This window comes from Carassius carassius, chromosome 8 (assembly GCF_963082965.1).
Source record: "Carassius carassius chromosome 8, fCarCar2.1, whole genome shotgun sequence".
In the NCBI taxonomy this organism is placed as follows: domain Eukaryota; kingdom Metazoa; phylum Chordata; class Actinopteri; order Cypriniformes; family Cyprinidae; genus Carassius; species Carassius carassius.
This window is the reverse complement of record NC_081762.1, coordinates 24,816,039-24,840,723: the sequence shown is the minus strand read 5'-3', so window position 1 is coordinate 24,840,723 and position 24,685 is coordinate 24,816,039. Positions and strand designations below refer to the sequence as shown.

The window sequence follows — 24,685 nt, the reverse complement described above, 5'->3', positions numbered from 1 at the left end:
TTGATTTTTCTACTTCTTTATTATTATTATTGTTTTTATATATCTTAAAACATTACATTGTAAATGTGCCACTACATAATATTTATATACAAATATATAAGAAGTTGAGAGAGACGGGAGTCTGACTACATTTCTTTTTCTAAGTTTTCACAAGCTCTTAGTGCCGCCACCAATTACTAAACTATGACATGCTATTACCAATGTTTGGGTATTGGGTAGGATTATGGGATCTAGAATACAGTCATGCAGAATAAGACATTAATATGTGATTTATAAGTAGTCTACTAACAAACAGAAAATATACTAGTAATTTGCATGGTAATAATATTATAATAATATAGTTAATAGTGTTTTCAATCTAAAGAGTTCTTGCATAAACAGCTATAATAAAACAAAGTACAACAGATCTTCAGTCTTGATTCACTGAAATTCTTTTTTAAAAGCTGTAGCTCTCAAATCTCATTTGTGCATGTGCATATTCAAATGTATAATGCCTCAAATCTCTGCACCAGAATTAATGTTCAGACATGGCATCCGAACAAAGCATTTGAAGTCAGAAGGCAATTTCGTTTCTAAATGTGTAAAAGAAGGGGAAAAAAATAAATAGTTTATTAGAGACAAAAAGTAGACATCCTCAAACAATAATGTACAGTAGATTATTTATATAATTTTGACTCAAGGACACTCTCCATTAATAAATGTGAAAAATGCCTGTTCACCCACAGAGCACAAAAGACAGTCAAATTTGAGAATAAAGTATACAGTAAGTACATTAATTGTTATAACATTATCATAAACAGCATTAGGAGGATGTATAATTAAATTTAAATTGTGTTAATTGTTTGGCATAATCTAGCATTTGTTTCCATCCCTTTAAATAACACTGATATCCAGCAACGCCATGAAAAGGAGGAAAGATTATCTAAAAATAAATATAAAAACATGGATTTACTACTGTGCAAGGATTGATAATCTGTTTCAAATAATTTATAACATTAAAAAATAATAAATTGTCTTTTTACCTTTATTTTTTTGCTGGACTTAAATTAAGCCCTAAATTGATGGGATCCACAGGGTAAAACTATAGACAAAACAAATGAAGAAATTTAACAACAAAACTACGCTTGAAAGTACTTGAAGAATCACATACTTTTCACAAATTTACCAAAACTCATTCAAAAGGAATGTTTAAGAAACATTAAATCATGTCTGTATATTTACATATGATAGACCATACTATGCTTACCATTACAGATGAAATTTCTGCAGTCGCAGTCCTCTGTTTATCTGTTAAAGGGTAAATCAAATAAAAATGATTCATTGCAGTTATGTGTTAGGATGTACCAAGGAAGATTTTGTGCACTAGATTACTACATGTATCTAACAAACACATGGAACAGCATACAGCATTATGCAGTTTGGAATAGAATAGTCATATTACCATAATTTAGAAAATATTTTTCTTTATGCTTGAAAAAAATTAAAGAACTTTTACATATACTACTGCTTGATCCTGTAAATGTTTCTGTCACGTGCATCTCTAAGAACTGGAATGGAGAAAATTAAATGTATGATTCTTTTCGTATTTATACCATATTTATGTGTAAATATTTTGTAAATTACCTACTAATTTCTTAAATATTTTTCCTAAGGTTATCCCCGGGAACACATGATACACATGGTAAAAACTGATAGCCTGAATGCACTGTAAGTCACTTTGGATAAAAGCGTCTGCTAAATTGATACATTTAATTTTAATTTAATATATATATTAGTTATATTATAATGCTATGTTTTAAGCAGTATTTGCTTATATTAGTTTGCTAGTTAGTTTATTAGTTAGTTTAGTATGTATTGTTTAGTGGACTCGATAGCTATTAACCAGTTTCTCAGACTGATTTAAATCTTTACCTTGGTATGAACAAACAGAGAAGACCACGGCTACAATCAGCAATACTGCCCCGCAGCCACAGTACAGAATCCACAGAGGCCTTTGAGTCAGTCCTGAAAGATCAACTATGAACAGAGTATGATCAATAATTAATACACCAATGAATTAGGATGTGAACACAAGGATTCAGTCTTTAGGTATGTTTAATTTTACCTAATGTAACTTGTCTGAATGTATTAAAATGGTTTAATTTGTTCACTCCTTTACTCAACAACAGATAGTAAATATAAATGTAAGCGTAATTTGTAGAACAGAATGAATAACATTATTATTAATATTTAGATCAATTCTAACTATTCAGTCAAGGTTTTGACAGGTGTTAGTAGTAAACACACAAAACCACTGACTGAATAAATAAATAAATAAATAAATAAATAAAACATTCATGTGATTGGCCTTTGTAGTTACTTTCACAATTGGTCCGTTTTAAGAATTCTGAAAATAAAGAGAATTAAAGAGGCAATAATGTGTAACATTTTTCTGATGTTTCTCTGCAATTTTCATCATTTACGCACCGCTTCGGTTCAGAGTTTTGGAGATGTTCTTTCCATCATATTCAGCCAAGCAGTGAATTTCATCGGCTTCTTTCCACTCCTCTGCAGGAACAGAGAGATGAGCTCGTGTGAATTCTGTGGCTGAATCAGTGTCGTCTGTCCAGCCGGACTCGGTCCATCCAGCACGCTTATTCTGTCCAATCATCCAGAACACACGCACCTGAGACGGGACAAGTCCAGTCACGAGACACTGCAGTGATACCGATGACGAGTCAGGTTCATGTGGTGTGTATAAGATGGAGAGTTCTGGTTCAGACTGATCTACAGCAGGGACAATAAAGACAAAATATTATTTGTTTTAGGAACTGTGACCACAGAGAAGATGTGGAGGAGATTTCACTTCAAATTTACCTTTTACGATCACCCTGGTCCCATTGCCAACGACAGCCATTTCATTAAAACTGCTCATGCAATAGTACATGCCTGAATCTGTCTTGGTTACGTGTTTGAGAGTCAAAACACAGGTTTTACCATCAGACTGAAGGACATTATTCTCATAGTTAGTCTTCACTGTCGTGAGTTTTCCAGTCCGTAGATTCATCTTTTTCCATGCAGCAGAGGTATAGCAGTACCTAAGAGTCTGCTCAAATATACATCTTAACTCTACAGAACCACGGACTGAGACGAGTGTGAGTCCTGGAGACTGATTCAAGACGAACGACTGAGTAGCTGCAAATGAGAGAAAAAATCAGGTGCACAGAGAATATAATGAATATTTTAATTGATTAAATATTGTTAATGAGGAATTAAGATAAATATGATGAGATTGATAACTGGCATAGGCTTACTTAGTACAGGAGAAATGCATAAAATCCAACAGCACATCCAGGGACCCATATTAAAAGTTTCAGGGCTCTAATGCACCTTTTAACATCACAGTCTGCCACAATCTTAATGCAACAAGGTGTCAGTACACAAGAGTTTGACTGAATCCACAAGGGAGAACAAAAACTCACCAGAGGGTGGCCCTTGCTGTAGCAACAGTGAGGGAAACATATATTTATGCAGCAAATCACAGACTATGTACAAAGTTAAAGTAACTTACTTTGATGGTAATATTCATTTTAGCAAACAGGCGGCAAAGTAGCACTTACAAACGGTTTCATGTTTCATATACTGTAGAAGTGGTTATGGTTTGATCTCACATTTAATACTGTTTGATGTACTGTTGTTCTTAGGCCATATTGTGCTGATGTATTCTGTATGTTTTTGCTATTATCCTTTATTACAATTCAGCAAATTCAGAAACTGAACTGGAGTATCAAAGTCATCCTAAATTCAATTCTGAATGACGCACAATCCTGTTACAGAGACAAGAGCTGCAGAATGATGGTCATTTAGCACAAATAGTATATTTAAGTAATCTACACTGTTATAAAATATGTTGTGGTACTTTTATGGCAGGACATTATTCCTTTATTTTACAGACATGTACATGCAATGAAGTGCAAATTTCAAAATACAGATAAAGAAAAATGAACTGAACAAAACTCATTCAAATTAATACACATTTGCCTTATTTTTTCAGGGTTTTTTGTTGAAAGAAGAGAAGCTATTCTTCTTGCCGTTTAACTCTCTGTTTTCTGAAAAAAATGTCCAGTTGATTACCAAATCATCACAGATTGCCTGATTTTCAAGAATTGACCATGACACAGGAGAAAGTCCCATGTGGATATCGATGATGTTTACTCCTACTGACTAAAGAACATCAAATAGGGCAGTAGTGATTATTCTACTGCTTCTGTCATGATGATTTATGACTTTGACCTTTGATCTTTTGACAGGTTGAACTTCCGGTGACCTTATGATGGATGGGTTGAACTTCCGGAACTAACTAGGTCAATAGGGTAAAACTTTCTGTCAAAACCACATGATCGATGCGTGGGAAACGGTCATAGGTTAGCCCCTGAACTCATTCCGGAAGTTCAACCCATCCATCATAAGGTCACCGGAAGTTCAACCTGTCAAAAGGTCAAAGGTCAAAGTCATAAATCATCATGACAGAAGCAGTAGAATAATCACTACTTAGGGCCTTTCACACCGCTTTAGTTCCACAACTAAATGTACAGTACTAAAGTACTGGGACTTTTTTGCGCGAACTATTTCCCAGTACCATTTAAAGGGTTGCATTCGCACCGACCGTGTGTACTAGGACGTGGTGTGGACAGTGATGTCATTTGTGTACGGCATTCAAAACTGTTAACAACAGGAGGATGGAGGACGCTGTGATCGGAGCTGTGTTTTTGTTGTGTCTCGTGGGTTTCACAATAATGGACATGGAATATGGATGTATAAATAAAGCGATTGAAAGAACAGGAAGGAGGATTAAGAATCTCCATCGACAGCTGGCAGTGGTAAAAAACATTTGCGCTAGAATACTGGCAGCTGCGGTTGCCAGAAGTTCACTGTAACAAATATGGTAGCAACATTTTAGGTTTTACAGACTTAACTTAATTCACAGTAAAATACCGTATTTCAGTAACTGATGTAATGTTATTAAACCAACATATTGAAGTACTAATATCTGTTTTGAACTATTGTAATGCACTGATAACCACCAAAAACTGGTGGTGGTGAGAAAGTCACATGATGAATCAAAGCTCATCACAAACAGCTTTTCTACGAGCTGAGTAGTGCAATACTTATATATAGAAGGTGCACAATGTCATTCACACAAACACTAAACACCATCATGGTGACACACATGGTACTGAAATAATGCAATAAACATTAAATTAACAACATTAGATGTAAGATTAAATCCTAAAGTACACAACTGCGAAGAAAAAACTTATAAGAAGCACGTGAAGTGTCATGCAGGGAATTCTGGGAGTGTCAAATTATGTTTTTTCACTGTAAATTAAAAAAAAATCACTTCCAAAATGTAATTACATTTATTCACCGAATACAGTATGGAAACTTACTATTAACCAGTTAACAGGTTTTTATTGTAGTATTTTTACAGTCTTTTAATGTTAAAATCACAATATTTTTTTACAGCGTACATTTGCTACAAGTGCCTGTACTTCAGCGTCCGTATATTTATCACTGTTCATCATAATCATAAGTTTGTTTACAGTATGTTACACTGTGTTTTATTCGAATGCGTCTGTTCAATCAATGTGTACTTACGTCACGGTTAGAACCAGTTGTGCTGGTTAGACCCTGCTCCGGAGTAGGAGCTAATTTGGTTCTGCAAAAAGACAGTCTGGTACTAAAATCGCACCTAATCCCTGCGGTACTATGAAAAGGTTCCTGCGGTGCGAAAGGCCCTTATCTCCCCGAGCTAGCTGGCCAAAGGAGTGTGGTCAGGTTTCTGACCATGTATTTTAACAATTTATGCATACAAGAATTTTTTTTATAAAATTAAATGAATAATAATAATTATAAACAATATTATTATTATAATTAGATAATAGTAATGATTTCATTTTATTTATGAATATAAATTAATTTACATTTATGGAATACAAATAAATGAAAAAAACATACATAGAGAACAAAAAAGATGATCTATTTATTAAGTTTAATACAATTTATTGATTAATGGTGTTTGCTATAGGGCAAGAACAGCAAAATAGCAAATATTGCTCACAGTATTAGGTATCTGAACAAACATTTATTATTATTTTAATGGACTTCTTTGTGTTTTCCGCTACAAGCTGAGAAGCTGTTCTTCTTGCCGTTTAACTCTCTGCTTTCTGAAAATCTTTGTGCATTTAGTATGCAGTCACTTGTTCTGATCTAACCACACGGGTGTGAGATGAAAAGAGCAGCATGGTGTAAGAACGGCCAGTGCTCAACACCCACACCCTCACTCTCAAACTGACAGTACTGTTCCTCCACCTGCATTTCAGACAGACACATCTGTGTCCAGGGTCAAGATAGTAAATATATTATAACTGCATGTCAAAACAGGTCACACAAAACTCTTAATTTAAGTAATTTAAAAAATCCACAACATACAGTTAGAAATACAAAAATTATATTGCTTTCTTAATTCAGAGTTCACATTCATTTATCCTAACTCTAAGATCTGTAAGTCTGCATAATACAAAAGAGGAAAACTAGACAATGTAATAGCTGTTCACAATTCTGCTCTAATTCAACGTTATGTGTCAATATGTCAACATTAACCTATTTTTAATTAGCCTATATAATGTTTTATTTTGAATGCTTTGCTTAATTGATCATCTGAGTATTTCATAACTCAGTGTGGATATTGACATACTGTAGGGATGGAGAACATTAGATGACGATATAAGGCATAATTCAGACAGTTTCATATCAAGGCTTAAGTAATGCCAGTGGAGTCGCTGCAAAAATGGACAGTGAAAGTAGTTTTGCAACGCTGTTTCATGAGACCTTTGTCTCTTCTAACATCCTGTTATGCCGCTTCTGTCTAACCACAAGCTGTCAAATAAGAGTGTGCAGATTACAGCAAGAGGCCATAGACTTTCCTGTTTCATTCACTGTGAGTTTGCCACCAGGCAAGAAAAGTTGAACTGTAGCTTTGCTGTTCAGTGTTGCACATATCAGAAATGTAGGAAAAGAGATCTCATGATAGTTAAATATACTACCATTTAGTGAATTTATGTGATGTTAAAACAATAATACTAATTATTACTGTAATTTAAAAATTATGTTTTTTTCTATGTTTTATCACTTTTAAATTAAAATGTATTTGAATGATAGCCGAATTTTCATATTAAAATAGTTTCAGAGATTTCAGAAATAATTGTACTATGCTGACTTGCTGCTCAGGAAACATTTACTTTTATGATCAGTGTTGAAAGTGGTTGTACTTTAGTCTAGAAACTATGGGGGGATTCTTCGATTAACAGAGAATTACTTTTATCTGCCTGGAAAGTATGATGGCCTAGAGGAGCATTATTAAACAAATTTTCAAGAGGACAAAATGTTTATTTGAAAAAAAAAAGAAGCTAATTATAAAAACAAACAAATAAATGAAACAGTTCCTAAGAAATATTCATGACCATGGACATTATAAAACAAGAACAGGCGATCGTATTATTTTAAGATATTAAAAGTTTACAATATATATGATTTAAGGAATTTTATTTTATAAATGTTTTAGCATACTCCAACATTTCCTCTTCCCCACTGAAAAACAAAAAAAGAAAAACTCAAGTCCATGCAAAAATTATCCTAACAAGTGTATTTACAAGTTATAGTTTGCAAGGGAACTTTGCTGTTTCATGTAAATTTCCCCCGATCAAATATTTGCAACTTTCTCACACTCTTAAAATTTGTTTATCTGTTGTGTATTTGCTTGAAGGAATGGTTTGCTCCATTATTTCTATTATTTGCCATTCTCTGTCAAGCTCCAAAGAGGACAAAATTTAACACAATTTAATAAAGTGATACAAAATAAGCCATCATTACTGAAAATGTTTAATTTTCTATTCTACACATTTGAACATGGTTGTCTGCATTCAATTAAAATATACAGGAGAACAGTCCCAAAGATTTTCAGTCTCACTTTGTTCCTCGCACAGGACTATCATATAACTTCAGAAGATTTAGGAAATAATTTAAATAATTGTAAATAAATAAATGTAAAAAACAATTTGGTATACTTTTTTAGGTATTTCTGTTTAGGTACTGATCAAATGCTAAAACCTTTACCAGTATCACCAATAAAAGTAACATACCCACATTATATATTCATTATATAATTTATTTGGTATGATTATTTGGCTTAAACATACCGGTAGATTGCATTTATCATGTAGTTTTTGTAAATAAATTAAATATTGCTACATCAATCCTTGTTCATATTGTATGATAGATATTTGAAATCTGTTTATTTTTTTAAATTATAGTTCTTCTGAAACAGCAGAAATAGTTTTTCATAAGACACATGCAGAAAAAAAATTTAGTGATCCACTTCAATGTTCATCATCTTCATTTCTGTCTCCTACCATAACAGATGGACTCTCTTCTCGAAGTGTGTTCTGTTTGCCTGATAAAGAACAAATAAATAAACATTTGTTTGTTTGCTATTTTCTTCCCATGGTTTCATGTAATATTGCTATTACTGCAAATATTAGGTGTATTAAATGCACATTAGACCATACAGTTTTGGCTTAGAAAGGTCATTTTGCCATATGAAATTTTGCGGTGGGCATCTTTTCTCATGAGCCTAAAATTAAATACATATTTGGTTCAGATACTTTGTATTACATTAATAGTACAGTTTATAAAGTATATTTTGAAATACTGACCGTTTGGATTTTTTGGTCATCAACATATCTGAGAAAATTTAATAGAGAAAATGAAATGTTTTATTGAATATATTATGAAGAAAATATATATTATAAAACTCTCATCAGCTGGAAAATTTCACCAAAGTATGCACTTTTGTATTTTAATTTGTGAAAAGTTATTGCTTGATGTTACTAGAGTTTTAAAATGTATATCCAAATCATTTTAGGTTCTGTTTTTGTTTATGAATTGTGCACATTTCATAGCCTATATCTTTCCTCCAGAATAGTTAAACCAACATATGAATATTCTGAATAATCTCCTAAAAGGCTGACTTATTTAAATACAAAAAAAGTAAATAAATAAATAAATAAGCTTAAGCTATTTGTATTCCAACATTTTTACTCAGCATTGTGAAAGTTGTAGGCTATGGTCTGTTTGCCAGACAAGTTTACTCATCCAATCAAACAAACCTGACAAAGAGGAAACTGTGAACTGTATAAAGCTTAATCAATATAAGTTCAAACTATTTAAAAAAATTTAATAATTATACGTTATTAGTATTTGCTAAATGAGTGGCATTAAATTCTTACCTCTGTATAATCCCACAGACATAATCACAGTTAGAAGTATTGTCAGGAGTGCTGCCACACAGCCAGAGTACACAAGCCATGAGATGATTGCAGGGTCAGCTCCTGAAACATAGCAATGAGCATTATAGGATTTATATCTGGATATAGGTATCATTAATTACTTTGTGTATGCTTTAACATAGTGTTTTCATCTTTATAGGCTATAACATTTTCTACCGATTTCATGAGGTTTTTAATGTCATTTTTCTACAGTGATTACATTGAAATTTACATTTTTACTGGACTGACATTTTTACAGTGTGTGGAAACTGAGTTGAAAATATCAGGAGGAGACCTGACATTTCTGTCATGTCGTGTCTCTGAGACTTTCATCATTTACGCACCGCTTCGGTTCAGAGTTTTGGAGATGTTCTTTCCATCATATTCAGCCAAGCAGTGAATTTCATCGGCTTCTTTCCACTCCTCTGCAGGAACAGAGAGATGAGCTCGTGTGAATTCTGTGGCTGAATCAGTGTCGTCTGTCCAGCCGGACTCGGTCCATCCAGCACGCTTATTCTGTCCAATCATCCAGAACACACGCACCTGAGACGGGACAAGTCCAGTCACGAGACACTGCAGTGATACCGATGACGAGTCAGGTTCATGTGGTGTGTATAAGATGGAGAGTTCTGGTTCAGACTGATCTACAGCAGGGACAATAAAGACAAAATATTATTTGTTTTAGGAACTGTGACCACAGAGAAGATGTGGAGGAGATTTCACTTCAAATTTACCTTTTACGATCACCCTGGTCCCATTGCCAACGACAGCCATTTCATTAGAACTGCTCATGCAATAGTACATGCCTGAATCTGTCTTGGTTACATGTTTGAGAGTCAAAACACAGGTTTTACCATCAGACTGAAGGACATTATTCTCAGAGTTAGTCTTCACTGTCGTGAGTTTTCCAGTCCGTAGATTCATCTTTTTCCATGCAGCAGAGTTATAGCAGTACCTAAGAGTCTGCTCAAATATACATCTTAACTCTACAGAACCACGGACTGAGACGAGTGTGAGTCCTGGAGACTGATTCAAGACGAATGAGTGAGTAGCTGCAAACAAAAAAATGATAAAAACAAGCTCAAAATGGTTCTAATTTTTTAAATATTATGACCAGATTATTAGATCAAACAATTAAAAGTCTTTGGAACTAATAAAAATACAGTTTTTATAACGTACTTAAATAAAAATGTAGGGCAAAATGTAAAAAAAAACAACAACTTACTGTTCGAAGCAAAAAAGCAGGAACATAACAGTATCAAACAATGTGTCCATAAAGCCATGTCTAGAAGAATATCTGATGTACCACTTTTAAATTAAATAAGGCAATCAATGAATTGCCTCCTGTGCAGTTTGACTGAAAGCGGCCTGAAAGGAGAAACAAAACAAGAAAGTAAAAACTTACACGTCTCCAGTGGGTGGACCTTAATTGCCTATATAAATCACTTTATGATAGGCCTGCACCTGCTGTGGATTGGAAGTTCCACTCTGTTTACATTGTGCATTACAGCCGCCCAGTGGTCAGGGGCTCTTGACAGTGCTAATTAGTTTCATGATGCTTTCAGGTAAGGATGTTGTCCAGAATAGATAGAAAAGCATTTATGTTTAATGATCTTTCAGGAAATGGGGTCAAAGAGCCATAATGCATGCATTCCATTCCTCCCATACTGACTGCTTAGTGCACTTCTCTGTTACTTCATTATAGTTTCATTGCCATGGAAATACATAGCCAGGCAATGTGTCACTCTTATTTATTCCATACATGTTGTGATTGTCATGACATATCCTGAGCTTATGAACTCTCAGAGTTTATAGGAAAATGTTTTAGTGTGCTATTGCTAGCATAAACAAGCCTCCTAAGTGATAGAGGTTTGATCACTCAGGTTTATATATTTCATATATCATCCACAAAGTCACTGTTGCTCTGTATTGCATTGTTTTTCTGTGTTGCACACAGATCTACAGATATTTAGAAAGGTCACTGCAGACTGAGCAGCTGTTCTTCTTGCCGGTTGACTCTACTGTGTCTGACAATCTGCTGTAATTCTGAATGCAGTTGCATGTTTTTGATCTAACCACACGGGTGCGAGATGAAAAGAGCAGCATGGTGAGAGAAGAACAGCCAGTGCTCAACGCCCACACCTTCATCCACTTACAGAGTCTGAGACATTTACCCACCATGCACTTCAAATACCCACATCTGCAATGTCATGTTAAAATGCCATTCTATAAATACATCAAATCTACTCCTTTAAATCAATGAATGTATAAATCAATCATTAAAATATGTCCGGTGTAAAGAGTTTTGTGTTATGAACTGCTTTTTTGTGCCAGGGATTTTAGACTTTCTTAGAAATTAATGAAATAAACAAAAATAGAAAGCTAATTACAAAACATGTATGTACCTGTATTAATGATGTGTCTTTAACAAATCATAACGCCAGCGTTTTGGCTATTTAGGATCAGTAGGGATGGGGACAATATGTATGTCAATGTGCAGCCACATTATTATGAATGCTCCATTTTATTTGTGTAAATATTTGTGTAAATTTGCATCATTTGAGTGATGGTTTTATATCACTGTTGGATGCATGTCCTTGTGTCAGTGCAGTGAATGGACATGTGAGCAGGTGTTGAGTCTGTTGAGACCCTCATCTCTAACATCCTGCTGTCAATGCATTTCTTTACTATGGTCTAACCACACGGGGTTCAGATGACAGCAGAGGGGCGTCAGAAAGATGCCCACGCATTGTCTTGAAGGCATGCACTGTGGTTTTTAAACCCATCACAAAAAATATAGCCTACATATTCACAAATTCACACATTTTACAAATCTTACATATATATGTGTTTAACAGCTATTTTAAAAAAATAAAATAGATAACCAAGAAAGAAAGACTATGAAATATGTGTTCTGGGATTATTGTAAAAACTTATATGGAGCCTGTTTATATATATATATATATATATATATATATATATATATATATATATATATATATATATATATATATATATATATATATATATATATATATATATATATATATATATATATATATATATATATATTGAAGTTCATATTGGCTCTCTGCTTCACAAGTATTTGATATTGCCAATAATTCGATTCATTTTTATTTATTTATTTTATTTCACTTTCTAGTCAACATTCAAAGACAACAAACAAATAGCGTGTATTATTTATTTTTTCTCTCACTCTTCTTTAAGAACGATTAAATGTAATGTAAATGTAAGAGTGCGAAATGCATGCTAAACCTTTTAGGCTACGTTTGTTGTCAAAATCATCTAATTCTGGCCATTCTGTCGTTTCGTTCCGTGTTGCAGGAGTCCATATAGCTTGTCGAGTGTAATTAGTCAAATATAAACATTAAACACGTAGCTACATACACATAAAATTCATAAAATATAAATCAATTCATCGACAGTCCTATTCTATAATAAATGTTATTGTCAAATACATACATAGGCCTACATTTTGACCAAGAAAATGTTGAAATTGTAGAATGACTCACGTACCTTTTTCAAACTAAACTTCTGTTCACTCATATCTGCAGTAAAAACCTATATAAACTCATTCAGCGTTTATGAACAATATTTTGGAATATTCTCGTGTCCAAACAAAATCCATAAACATCCATAAACATAAACATAGCAGTCCATAAACATAGCAGCTGTGATATGAGATTTCCTCCAAAGAAGAAAAAAAATCAACAAGATTATTTTAGAAAATTATACAAATAGATAGATAAATAAAAATAACCAAAGGCGATCATGGTCACAGCATCTCCAGAGCCTGCCGATTTCTGGATCCCCGGTGCATAAGCTGAATTTGATCCTAAACTATAAAGTGTGCAAAGACGCGAATGAAAGGACCTGCCTCGGATTGCCTACTAAAGCTCACAGTTACCGCTATGAATTCCAAAGAATTGATTTTGACAACCAGAGCACGCTGTACGATCATCCAAAACAACCAGGCGAACTACTCCCATCACCAAACATGAAGAGGCAGCCTAAAAATGTGTTATTAAATTTTTAATCAAATAATGTGCTGTAGCCATGTCATATGACTAAATCAACCGAGTTTCTTGAACAAGAGTCGGCTCAAAAAAGAAAACGGCAGAGCATAACTTACAACCATGTAGGAATGAAAGCCCCTGCATGAATCACTCTCATCTTCATGCGCCTTCTTATTTGTGAACGTATTTTTTAATCTCTTTAAGCATGCATATGTTTTACCTTCTTTTAAAGTAGGCTAAATAATGCAATAACGCGCTTATTGTCAGTCATTCATTAATTACAAACTACAGATCAAAACATTACAAGCCAGCTAAAATCTTCACATTTCTACACTTGCGCGTTAGTGGATAGCGATATAAGAGAAGCGAACAAGAAACCATTTGCGCGCAAAAGCCAGTTTGAGGCCGGCGCTTAAGCCTCAAATCTTCTTTGCTCTGATGAGTAATCTTATACCCGCTCCTTGCGAGTTCTCATGACCTACCTATTGAACCAGAGAAAGTCTGAGACGACACTCTGCGATTATTCAACACAGACTACTGCTTGAATAAATGGTTTAGCAATTTGTGTTTAATTAGGATACAAGTTGTGACTATTTTAGAAAGCTGAAAAAGTGGAGTGCTGCAAAACCTGGTTCCTCTGACGGACTAACACTCTAAAAATGGCTGGGTTAAAAATAACCCAATTAGCAACCCAGCCCTGGGTAAATATTGTACAGAACACGTGCTGGGTTTTAACCCAGCATGCTGGGTTATTGAGAAAACACAAGATAGAGTCATTTTTACCATTTGTGTGTTTGCATTTTTATGGTTCTGGGTTATTCTTGCTGGGTTATTCTCATAATTTCACTTTTGCTTAACAAAGAAATCACGGATTAATAAATAATGAAGAATACAGGTTATTTAGACTGTTAAAAAATAATTTTAATGCCATCTGACATTCACAAATTTGTTCCAATGACAAACAACATGCAATTTTCCCTTTTTTTTGTTTCCAGAAAATGCAAATAAAAATAAAAATAAAAAAATCACAGAAATACAGTTGCAATAAATTATTTCTGAATGACCTGTGTCTAGATATTTAACTATTACATTTTGACATGTTTTAGCTATTTAAATACACAGTGAAATGACATTGACAATTAACATTTTTTTAATTTAAATGTAAAATAATTTAAAGATGTCCTAAAATTTATATCAAGTATATAAAGATTCCTGTGAGGTAGATGTGCACTGCTTAGGGTAGTTCAACATATAGTTCACCCAAAAATGAAAATTCTGTCATTTACTGTATTACTCACCCTCACGTTACAAACCCCTAAGACACATAAGTTCAGAACATAAGTTAAGATATTTTTGATGAAATTCGAGAGCTTTCAGACCAGGGTGTGTAATTAATGACAATTTTAATTTTTAGGTTAACTATTGTCAAACACTTAAGCTTTGAAGCAAAGATCTACACCTGAGAGTAGTGTACTCTGCTATAGAGCCTGTCTATGGAAGGACAATTTTCAAAAGGAATTGCAAATTATATTTTCAATTGCGTTTTCCACATGTGACAAATTGTGACATAATCCAAACACAAATTGCAAATCTTGAACAAAAACACTGTTTCAAAAACACTGAACAAAAATGACTGTTTCAGTTTTCATGAATGCACAAGTGACTGCCAAATTTCAAATGGAAAAGCAAAGTCCTTTTGCAGCTGTATTTTCCATGTATTATGAGTAATAAGCCTGTCATATTGAACAAATACTGCATCATAGCAGCTTTACAGTAATAAATAGGAAAATAGTGTGTAATAATGCAAAGGGACAAAAGTAAACACTCAGTTTTCAGTTAAAGTCAGTTCATCATTGCTTCAGTGATGTATCGTCCCTCTGTGCAATCAAGTCGATGATATCGCTTGATATTAATTGTCCCCAACTAAGGAAAACCAAGGAACCGAAACTCCATCGGTGACAGAATGGAGAAAAAACCTTGGGAGAAACCAGGCTCAGTTGGGGGGCCAGTTCTCCTCTGACCAGACGAAACCAGTAGTTCAATTCCAGGCTGCAGCAAAGTCAGATTGTGCAGAAGAATCATCTGTTTCCTGTGGTCTTGTCCTGGTGCTCCTTTGAGACAAGGTCTTTACAGGGGATCTGTATCTGGGGCTCTAGTTGTCCTGGTCTCCGCTGTCTTTCAGGGATGTAGAGGTCCTTTCTAGGTGCTGATAAACCATCTGGTCTGGATATGTACTGGATCCGGGTGACTGCAGTGACCCTGTGATCTGGATACAGACTGGATCTGGTGGCTACGGTGACCTCGGAATAAGAGAGAAACAGACTAATGTTAGCATAGATGCATCATAAGAACAAGTAAATGATGTGTTACTAATTACCATGTCTGTTTTTTCACTGTGTCGCACATGTTACCTGCCAAAACTCAAATGGAATCGCAATTACTTTAGCATCTGAATTTCCAATGCCTCACATTGAAAGCTGTCAATTTTTGTCAGAGGTGGGACCATACTATAGAGAGTGTTTGTATTGGGAGGTGACGTCACTCAAAGACAATTGTGCCAAATGCTTTGAACAATGGAGGTTAAGGCACTACTAAAGGCAGCTGCCACTCCGAGAGATGCGTGTTAAAGAACAGACAGTGCAACCCGTATCTCCTTATATTCTTGGCACCTTACACAATAAATAATTCTGTAATTTTTACCCCAAATGCAGATACTATCCCCTGCTAATAGTTAGAGCCACATGGTACTATTAGTCAATATTTACCATTAACCAAATGCTTTTCACCTGAGAAATAAAATATAGGGTAAGATGCAACTAGGTATATACGTAAGAGTAGAACTGCAATGTTGTTTTGCTGATGTGCATCAGAGTGCAAACAGTGAGAGAATTGGGGTAAAAACTACAAAATATCTCCCAGTACAAACACGCCCCATAGTATAGTCCCACCCTTGACACAAATTGACAGCTTTCTGTGTAAGGCATCTGAAATTCAAATGCTTTTCAATTGCGTTTGGACTATGTCACAATGTATGCGTCCACATGTGGAAAAATGCAATTAAATATACAATTTGCAATTCCTTTTGAAAATTGTCCAGAATATCCTTACCTGTCCATTGATTATGATCGATGCCTGAGGGATCTGCTGGCATTTTTAAATCGCCCCGACAATTGGATGGGGTTTTGTGGACTCTGCTCGGTTAAGGAATTCCATGTTTGTTCCAACCTATAAAATAAAGTAAAAAAAAAAATACAATTTGTTTTAATTTGTTAACTGTTAATAACAGTGATTCAGTTCAATTACCTGTGTGAAGTTCATCATGAAATTGAGTCCATCATGATTATTTGTTAAATTCACCAATGAGTTGGTCTACAAAAGCGGAATATGCTATAGTGATTGGCTGAAAGGTGTGCTTTCAAACTGTCTAATCAATGGGATGTTCCAGTCATTATAAATCACATTTTTATGTTAATATGCTGGCTATATCAAACACACACAGTCACTGGCACAGATAAGGGAGATCACACTGCATGCGCGCACACAGACATTTCTATGAAAAGTCAATCAGGTACTGGGTTACTCAGCAACTTTAAAACAGTCCATATATAAACACTTCTAGATGTACCCAGAGCCATAGAGAGATATGGCTCTGGGTGTACCAAAGTGATAAGGACAAGTCAAAAACACGATCTGGAAAATGGTTATATGATGTTTACGCTCATAAATTATGTACATTCTGAACACAAAAGTTAGCTTTAACTATAGCACGAAATAAAAATATATGTGCGTTTAAGTAACGTGAGGGTTAACGTTAGTTGATTATCACAGACAAAAAATTATGTAAAATGTAGCCTATAATAAACATGAACTTACCGTTAGACGCCTCAATAAGACTGCACTCGACGAGTTTTTCTCTCACAAATGTATGTATCCATGTGCTTTTCTGACAAGAAAACACAACATTTTCAATTATAACTTGTGTGTAAAAAGACTTTATAAACCACAAAAGCATCAAATCACCTCACTAACGCGAGCTACGTCACTCGCTGTGCGTGCGCTAGTGATGGGTCGTTCGCGAATGAGCCGACTCTAAGAGCCGGCTCTTGTAGGTGAACGACGGGAGCTGGCTCGCATATCTGAAGAGCCGAATCTATTTAAAAAAATATATATAGCCTATAGAAATTAAATCATTATGTAATAATGAAATAATGGATGCATTTTATTTTATTTAAAATATATGACTAATTCACAGAACAAAAAAAAAATTATATTTCGACTGTCTGATCAGCCTCACATTCTGTTCCTGTTAATCATACACGATGTGTCAACCAATTATACGGCATGAGGGAGGGGCCGAACCATCACACACACACACACACACACACACACATCACACACGCACACGGAGGAGAGGAGAGGAAAAACACAACAGCTTTTGAAAACAAAACAAAAGCAGGAAAATGAGTCGGAAGCACAGCAGCATTTTAATGATCATCAGCCCAAATCAGATCAAATTTGATAATAAGAATTCGTTATCATGGGTTTGGTGTGGGTTAGTGTTGCTCCGAGATAACAAATGTGCCTTTGAGCTCTTATAGGTCTGAGTGAACACTAAATTGAGGTTTCAACCCTTTGGATTCATTTTGATATAAGCAAAAAATAACAATAAATCAAAGAATTTCAACGAACAAAATTACTGTTTTGAAAAAAAATCAGGTAAGTTTATGGTTTTATAGTTATAAATATGTGTAAAAATAATTATGTCGTTTATTAGCAGCCTAAATAATTAATGGAATACAGTGTAGCCGTATGCATTATTCTTCTCCCTTTGAGTAGTTCATGCATCCAGAAGCATGTTTTATAAATGACAGTTTTGCAAAATGCCTTGGGAAATTATTCACAGCATTTGTATTATCAAAGCCTTTTTAAACTAGTTTGTCACGTAGATCTTACTGGTTTGTCTAATACGTGACATATTCCTGTCCAGGATGATCAGATATGGTCAAACTGTGACAGTCTACCGTGTTTGAGTCAACAACAAGAAAGAAAAACAGTTGACTCCCCACAAGTGACTGCAAACCCCTCCCTCATGTTTGCACCATGCACACTTGCCTATGGGATACAATCATCATCATCCGGTTGTTAACAGCTCTGCAAAGTTACTTCTTAGTGTGTGGAGCACAGAATAAAACAGATTTGATTCCAATATGTTAGCCAAAAGAGATGGAAGGCTCTATAATAAATATTAAAAGCTTTTTAAAGTATGCTACCTCAAAATTTTATATAATTCAGTATAACTTTATATACGTAATTATACAGTATTGTATATCATTATACAACGGGTCCTCTGCACTGAATGGGTGCCGTCAGAATGAGAGTCCAAACAGCTGATGGACACATCACAATGCACATGACTAGTCCAACAATTAATCAGTGTTGGGAAAGTTCACTTTCTACATGAACTAGTTCAATGTTCAATTCACAAATTTTAAAATGAACTAGTTCAGTTCATAGTTCAAACTACAAAATTTTGAACTATAAAGTTCACAGTTCCAAAAATGAACTAGTTCATAGTTCTTTTTTTCCATACGTTGCTGCGAGCTATTATTTTTCAAAATTATTGCCACAGCCCATATAGAATCACAGACAGGAATTATTTTATCAGTTTTAACAATGAAGCTATGCGTCAGATTTCATCTTCATATCCAATTTTGAATCCTTATCCAACCAGGGTTTACATTAGCATTGAGGGGACAGCATTTCCCCATGGTTGCTTTAATGCTTTGTCTCTCATTCTCACCGACCTTGTCATAAACATCATAAAATTATTTTAAATGATCATACGCCTTCTTGCTACATGCTGCTGTCGTTTGCTGTTTTTTTTTTGATGACGCGTCACGCATGCGGCGGACGGCGGTGCGACACTGGTGGCTGGTGTTGCCAGATTGGGTGTTTTTCCACTACATATTAAGACCCGTTTACGGTGTGTTTTAGCCGGGGTTTCGCCTGGAAGGCTCTATAGAAATCTGGCACCCTATTGAACGAAGTTAACCTGAGAGAGCGTGCCGTTCACAGACACCAGAATGAACGAGTTCACAGTAACGTTCATCAGGCAGAAATACAGCACATTCAGTTCACGTTCGCCCAAAATATGAACGAGTTCATGAACTATCGTTCAATGAACGCATTCAGGCACAACACTGCAATTAATGTCTTGTGAGGCAAAAGTTGCATGTTTGTAAGAAACAAAATATGGATCCATAATAACGCTTCGTCCAGTGAAAAAGTCTGCCCCCTATTGTTCTCTCTCAAAATCGACCAGCATATTTGTTTAGAACTGTTTTGGGCTGTTTTTGCTTGTAAATTGGGCTTGATTTGTGCTTATATCTCTCCTGTTTCAGATAAGATGTCTTTTTCACAGACTAAGGCATTATTATCGATAAAGCACTTTTAGCCAGAATGAAGTTTGTTAAAAATGTCTTAATGATGGATATGTTTCTTAAGCTTGTAACATAGCTATTTGCTTCACAAGATATTACTTGATAGACTAGATTGTTGTGGGTTACTTTTGGATTATTGTGATGTTTTTATTAGCTGTTCAGCTGGTCTCTCACTCTGACGGCACCCATTCACTGCAGAAGATAGGCTGCATTCCTGAGCAAGTGATATAATGTTAAATTTCTCCAAATCTGTTCCTTTGAAGAAACAAATTCATCATGTATCACCTGTGTGTGAGTTATTGTAGTTCCACAAATTTTTATTTTGTGGTGATTTTTTATTTATTTATTTTAATTTTTTTTACGTGTCCCTATTATGGATCTTTCAAAATTACCTTTCACGTAGTGTGTAACACAGCTCCAAGTGAATGAAAACATCCTGTGAAGTTTTAAATCTGAAAGTGCACCGCCTATATAGTTATTGTCCCTCAAAAGAAAGAGTAGACTCCGAATCACAGAAATTAGTTTTTAAAACCAATCCCAAGCAGTCTCGTGTTGACGTCAACATGAAATATTAGCATATTGCCCGCCCACTTGTTGGTCTTTAGTGATGGTTTGAATAAAAATGTTAATTCATTCTCTGCCACTGTGTCGCTTTAGGAGCGGTCAAAACAGAGGTTTCCCTGGTAACGCTGTGCACAAAGCAGCACTGCGCTCACAAACGCTACTTTATCAGGCATCAAAGCCTCATGATGACATGAAAAGAGACCAATCCGACCAATCACCGTAGACTAGCGTCACGCAAAGAAAGGGTTTGGAAAAATTAATCGTTGAGCGAATCGTCTGGGAGTTGTATGCATGTCAACATGTTGTTGGGGTCTCCCAAAAACTAAAATATGGAAATTATTTAGATTTCATTTTTGAATTGAATGTATAGTTCCGTGTCTGACTGCCGGATGGCGCTATTGTACAGTGTTCAGTGTAGCGGTGCAGTACCGCTGACCTGTCGCTCTTCTCGTGGACAAATCAACGTTTACTAACCACCAGCGTGGACACAATAGAGAAAGAGACGTGCGTTTACATGACGACGAGCTAAGTTTGAAAGAAAGAGAGTTCTCACTCACCAAAACACAAACTCTGTGCTTCAGATTTTCGATTTCTTCGTCTAATAGCGACTTTTTGGGGTTGTTCGTAATTCAGAAACAGACGGAGGACTATCATAACAACACCGGAGCGCAGGATAACAACAGATCCCGGAGAAGCTCGTTTCTGATGTGAGTACTAGCGTTACATCGTCGCACAGCCTCACGAAGTGAAACAAACGGACACTTCTGTCTATTTTACAAAAGATTTGGCAAATCCAAAAAGTACTGTGTGGATGGTTATCCAAATTATTTCAGACTGAGCAGAGTTGTGCAATGCAAACTTTTGTGTCAAACAAACATTGACCGCGGTGGGTTAATGAGTGTGTGTTGAGTTAACAGTGTAGAAAATTTGACCACAAAAAATAAATAAATAAACCCTGAGAACGAGGTGGGAACACGTGTTTTGCTGTATGTCTGTGCATGTAAGATGTGTTTGTCAGTCTCTTGTCATGTTGTAACGTGTGCTTGCTTGCAGAGTCTAGGATGCAGTTTTTGTGCCTCAAACTAACAATTATTCAGGTCTTGTAACGTTACGTAGGAGCACATCAAGTATGTTTCTAAAAGACATAGGTGTAGCTTCTGTATAAAGTGTCAGGAGCTGGTTCTGAGTATCAGGCTGATGTTTTCAAGAATATTGTTTCTTGTTCATGCAGTAATGCTCTTGTTCACTAATTCAATTCAGTTGATAGTTATACTGCTATGGGACATACCTGACCTGACAGTGTTGAATAACCAGTCAGCGATCATTTTAATACAGAAGCTTACAAAATACCAAAAAATAATGTAGTGAGAATAATCAAGTTTATGATTATTATTATGTGATGAACCGTGTGAACTTGAGGAGAACTGAGTTCATGCATCCGCTATCTTGAGATCAGTTTGGTAAAAGTCATTACAAAATCTCTCAATTTCTCAAGTTAATTCTGAAGAAGCTCCAACTGCGTATTTTGTCATCCGGTGAAACTAATCTGATTTACTATTAAATCAAACGGCCTGTCCTCTGAATATTATCCAGAGTCACACATCACCTGTACTGTGCCGACTGTGTTGGTATTAGTCACTTTCTTCACTCATGTTTTCATTCCTCGCTCTAAACTAATCAGAGCCTGCATGGTACAGTATCACTGTCTATTTTGTTAATTGAATGCATGTATGAATATGTGTCATTCTAACATGACTCTTTTATCATTTCATCACTATAGTGCATCAGCAGCACAATTCATAACATCACTGCTGCCTGGTAATAATCACATCAGCTGTAGTCATGGCAACTGCACATGGGAATGAAAGCTTCCACGGGGAGAGCAGGTTTCTTCTCCTTCACTGACTCATTGCTTTTCCTCCACAGACTAGCTACATGTTACCTGCTTGAACGCAAATGCCACCACTAATTTCTCCTCAGGGTATCACTGAATGCTCTTCCGGAGGCAGGTTTTTGCGCTTCATCTTCACGTAAGGCTTCTGTTGATGCCAGTGGCTGTTTTTTCCTGTCATGCTGTTTTATTTTAAACTCGTTAATAGTTTTTGCTCTGCGGCAGGATTCTCAATGTCAGTCATGCATCATTTGCCTTCAATTCTCATTGTCATGATGTGAAGAAAAACTCATATTCTTTGTGTATAGGTTTTCATATTCAAACGGTATTTAAATATATTGATACCTCATGGTATTGTTTGTTGTTATGCTATGCGATTTCAACATTATATAGGCTAAGCTTTTTTTGCTCAGTAAAATAACTGTATTGCAGTTATGGGAATAAACAGTGACAGTAACTGGAGCAGTGAAAGTAAACTTGAGGATGCATTAAGATTAAGAGAATAATAAAGTGGAGATAAAATGTGCTTAATTGTGCTTATTATTTTCCTATTGATTAAATGGGACCTAGACTTTCCTTGCTTATTTTCTTATGTACATACTTCTTTATTAATCAGGTTATATCCAGGGTTTCCTAAACTGGGAATCAAGAGTTGATGGAAAGCTAATAATAAATATGAACTTCATACATTGGTGTGAAATGGAGATATTAAGAATGTTTTCTTTTCCCTCCTTTCAGTTTGAATTTTCTCTTTCACCTTTCTTTCATCTGTCGGTGTGCGACTGAGATTTGAGGGAAAAACTGTTGTAAAGTGAAACATTTATCCCTTTAAGACCCCAGTCTTCAGAAGTCTGAGCTTCGTCATGTTTTTGAAACTGGTTTTTAGCCTCTTCTTCAAAGGTCAGATTCTCAGTCAGACCTGCTTTGATTATTGCTGGTTTTTCCCCTCTCATATTTATTTCCCTTGAAAAAATGTCCAATGGAAAATGTCCCCGATTGGATGTTAGACCTGTCATTTCTAAATGTAAAATAGTGCAACAGTTCCTATAATATAATATAAGGATATCTTTTTTTTTGTACTTCAAAGATTTCAATTCATCATCAGTGGTTCTCAAAACCTTGTCCTAAAAAGGACCTACATATGGGAAGCTTACAAAATGTGAAACAACATCTTCGTGTAATGGGTGAGAGGCTGCAGTTTAAATCCCTTTTTTGGAAACGCATATGGATGTGAAAAGTGTCAAATGATCTTACGGTAAACTAGAAGAGGAACCCTCACAGTTAAATGAGCTGTTGTTTTATCTTTAGACTCTTTTTGACCCTGTGTCTCTTCCATTGTGAATCAAATAGTGCTTGTACATGGCTTATGTGTGAATCTGCATAGGCCTATATCTCAGTTAAATGAGCTGTTGATGTATGTTTAAGCCAAGGTATGGAAAGGCCTGGAGTATGCAGGTTGATGTGTAATGTTTGTTGTGTTCATCAGGCTTGCGTGACTTAATACACTAGAGATGTCACCTTTCAAGCAGTCCTGACACAAACATTGATGCAGGCTTGTGTATTATTTATCAAGTGGCTGAGGGCAATTTTGCATGCGTTACTGACTTCAGTGGATATTTTAGCGTTTTATATTAGAATGACTGTGGCTTCCTCTGTTTCAGTGCAATATTCTCACAAATAGTGCTCAAGCGTTTCAAAACGAGGCCCTGTGAGTTTATAGCCGGCAACAGAATAGCGTGAAATGGAGATATTAAGCAGGTGATCCTGCTTCTGGCTCCGTGTGTAAACCAATTACAGAGACTTGTCAAGGAATGGACGATTATAGAGATTTTAAGGGATTTGCTAAAGTGTTCTCTGACAGCAATCTTCCGGACTGTCTTTTTAAAATGGTATTTTAGAGAAATGTTAATTTACAAACAGAATCAAACTGAAGCCCTTCAGGTGGAGTTGGAAATATGGTAATTCTGAGGTCCCAGCAATGTTTTTTTAAAAGTGGGAACCTCTGAATCTTCGATGATATGTGAATTAGAAGGATGTGATAAATCGAAAGAGTCCGCAATGGCAGAAACACAGATCCATAGAATGATCCATATAGAAAGAGAGAGAGATGTTAGTGAGTGGATTGTGAGCAAATTAACCACTTGATTTTAACAGTGTGCTTTATGTATAAAAAGAAGTGATGAAAATTAATATGTTTAATGATTTTGAATTGACATGTTACCTCATGGCTCAGGTGATTGGTTTAAAAAAAAAACTGGGCAAAACTGGCTGAATTTCAGAATGTGCCAACCAAGCAACTGCCATTGAGATGAATGTGACCATATAGATCTCTCCAAATATTATAAGCCTCTTTCGTCAAAACAGAAAACCCCATAGAGCTCCGTTGTA

General features: G+C 35.4%; 4 protein-coding genes and 1 long non-coding RNA gene across 8 annotated transcripts in view; 1 reads left to right on the top strand and 4 right to left on the bottom strand.

Annotated features, from left to right (window-relative positions):
* The window catches only part of LOC132144884 (uncharacterized), a 199,482-nt gene that overhangs the window by 33,058 nt on the left and 141,739 nt on the right, over positions 1 to 24,685 (bottom strand). The window lies entirely within an intron of this gene.
* On the bottom strand, positions 1,859 to 3,497 carry LOC132144833 (immunoglobulin kappa light chain-like). Its single transcript, XM_059555398.1, has 4 exons — positions 3,294 to 3,497; positions 2,857 to 3,174; positions 2,467 to 2,766; positions 1,859 to 2,004 (listed from the first exon to the last, which is right to left on the bottom strand). The coding sequence occupies exons 1-4, from the start codon at positions 3,340 to 3,342 to the stop codon at positions 1,859 to 1,861; spliced, it is 813 nt and encodes a 270-aa protein (XP_059411381.1). The 5' UTR covers positions 3,343 to 3,497.
* On the bottom strand, positions 8,404 to 13,010 carry LOC132145622 (immunoglobulin kappa light chain-like). Of its 2 annotated transcripts, XM_059556761.1 has the most exons (7): positions 12,903 to 13,010; positions 10,591 to 10,733; positions 10,100 to 10,417; positions 9,710 to 10,009; positions 9,327 to 9,428; positions 8,754 to 8,781; positions 8,404 to 8,671 (listed from the first exon to the last, which is right to left on the bottom strand). In XM_059556761.1, exons 2-7 carry the CDS (start codon positions 10,646 to 10,648, stop codon positions 8,596 to 8,598), a joined length of 882 nt encoding a protein of 293 aa, XP_059412744.1. In that variant the 5' UTR covers positions 10,649 to 10,733; positions 12,903 to 13,010; the 3' UTR covers positions 8,404 to 8,595. The 2 variants fall into 2 exon arrangements, with proteins under 2 accessions (XP_059412744.1, XP_059412745.1); XM_059556762.1 differs by lacking the exon at positions 12,903 to 13,010 and having other exon boundaries at positions 10,100 to 10,391; positions 10,591 to 11,756.
* Positions 14,772 to 17,435, bottom strand: LOC132145620 (uncharacterized). The gene is made up of 3 exons (XR_009434496.1): positions 17,276 to 17,435; positions 16,511 to 16,627; positions 14,772 to 15,702 (listed from the first exon to the last, which is right to left on the bottom strand). It is a non-coding gene; the product is annotated as an uncharacterized LOC132145620 (long non-coding RNA).
* sema4ab (sema domain, immunoglobulin domain (Ig), transmembrane domain (TM) and short cytoplasmic domain, (semaphorin) 4Ab) overlaps positions 20,901 to 24,685 on the top strand; it is a 34,841-nt gene continuing 31,056 nt past the window's right edge. Inside the window, exons 1-2 of one of the 3 annotated variants that reach the window (XM_059556759.1) lie at positions 20,901 to 21,113; positions 22,333 to 22,436. The gene's annotated coding sequence lies outside the window, so the exon portion shown is untranslated. Of the gene's footprint in view, positions 21,118 to 22,332; positions 22,437 to 24,685 lie in introns of all 3 variants that reach the window. The other 2 variants (XM_059556758.1, XM_059556757.1) reach the window with 2 other exon arrangements.

What these genes read in the sequence shown, in the direction of transcription:
- LOC132144833 (XM_059555398.1), bottom strand. Translation starts at nt 3,342, where the DNA reads ATGGGTCCCTGGATGTGCTGTTGGATTTTATGCATTTCTCCTGTACTA. An exon ending in ATGCATTTCTCCTGTACTAA is followed by an intron (nt 3,175 to 3,293) that starts GTAAGCCTATGC and finishes TCTCATTTGCAG; the next exon opens with CTACTCAGTCGTTCGTCTTG. An exon ending in GACCAGGGTGATCGTAAAAG is followed by an intron (nt 2,767 to 2,856) that starts GTAAATTTGAAG and finishes TCCCTGCTGTAG; the next exon opens with ATCAGTCTGAACCAGAACTC.
- LOC132145622 (XM_059556761.1), bottom strand. Translation starts at nt 10,648, where the DNA reads ATGGCTTTATGGACACATTGTTTGATACTGTTATGTTCCTGCTTTTTT. An exon ending in CTGCTTTTTTGCTTCGAACA is followed by an intron (nt 10,418 to 10,590) that starts GTAAGTTGTTGT and finishes TTTTGTTTGCAG; the next exon opens with CTACTCACTCATTCGTCTTG. An exon ending in CAAAACTCTGAACCGAAGCG is followed by an intron (nt 9,429 to 9,709) that starts GTGCGTAAATGA and finishes GCTATGTTTCAG; the next exon opens with GAGCTGACCCTGCAATCATC.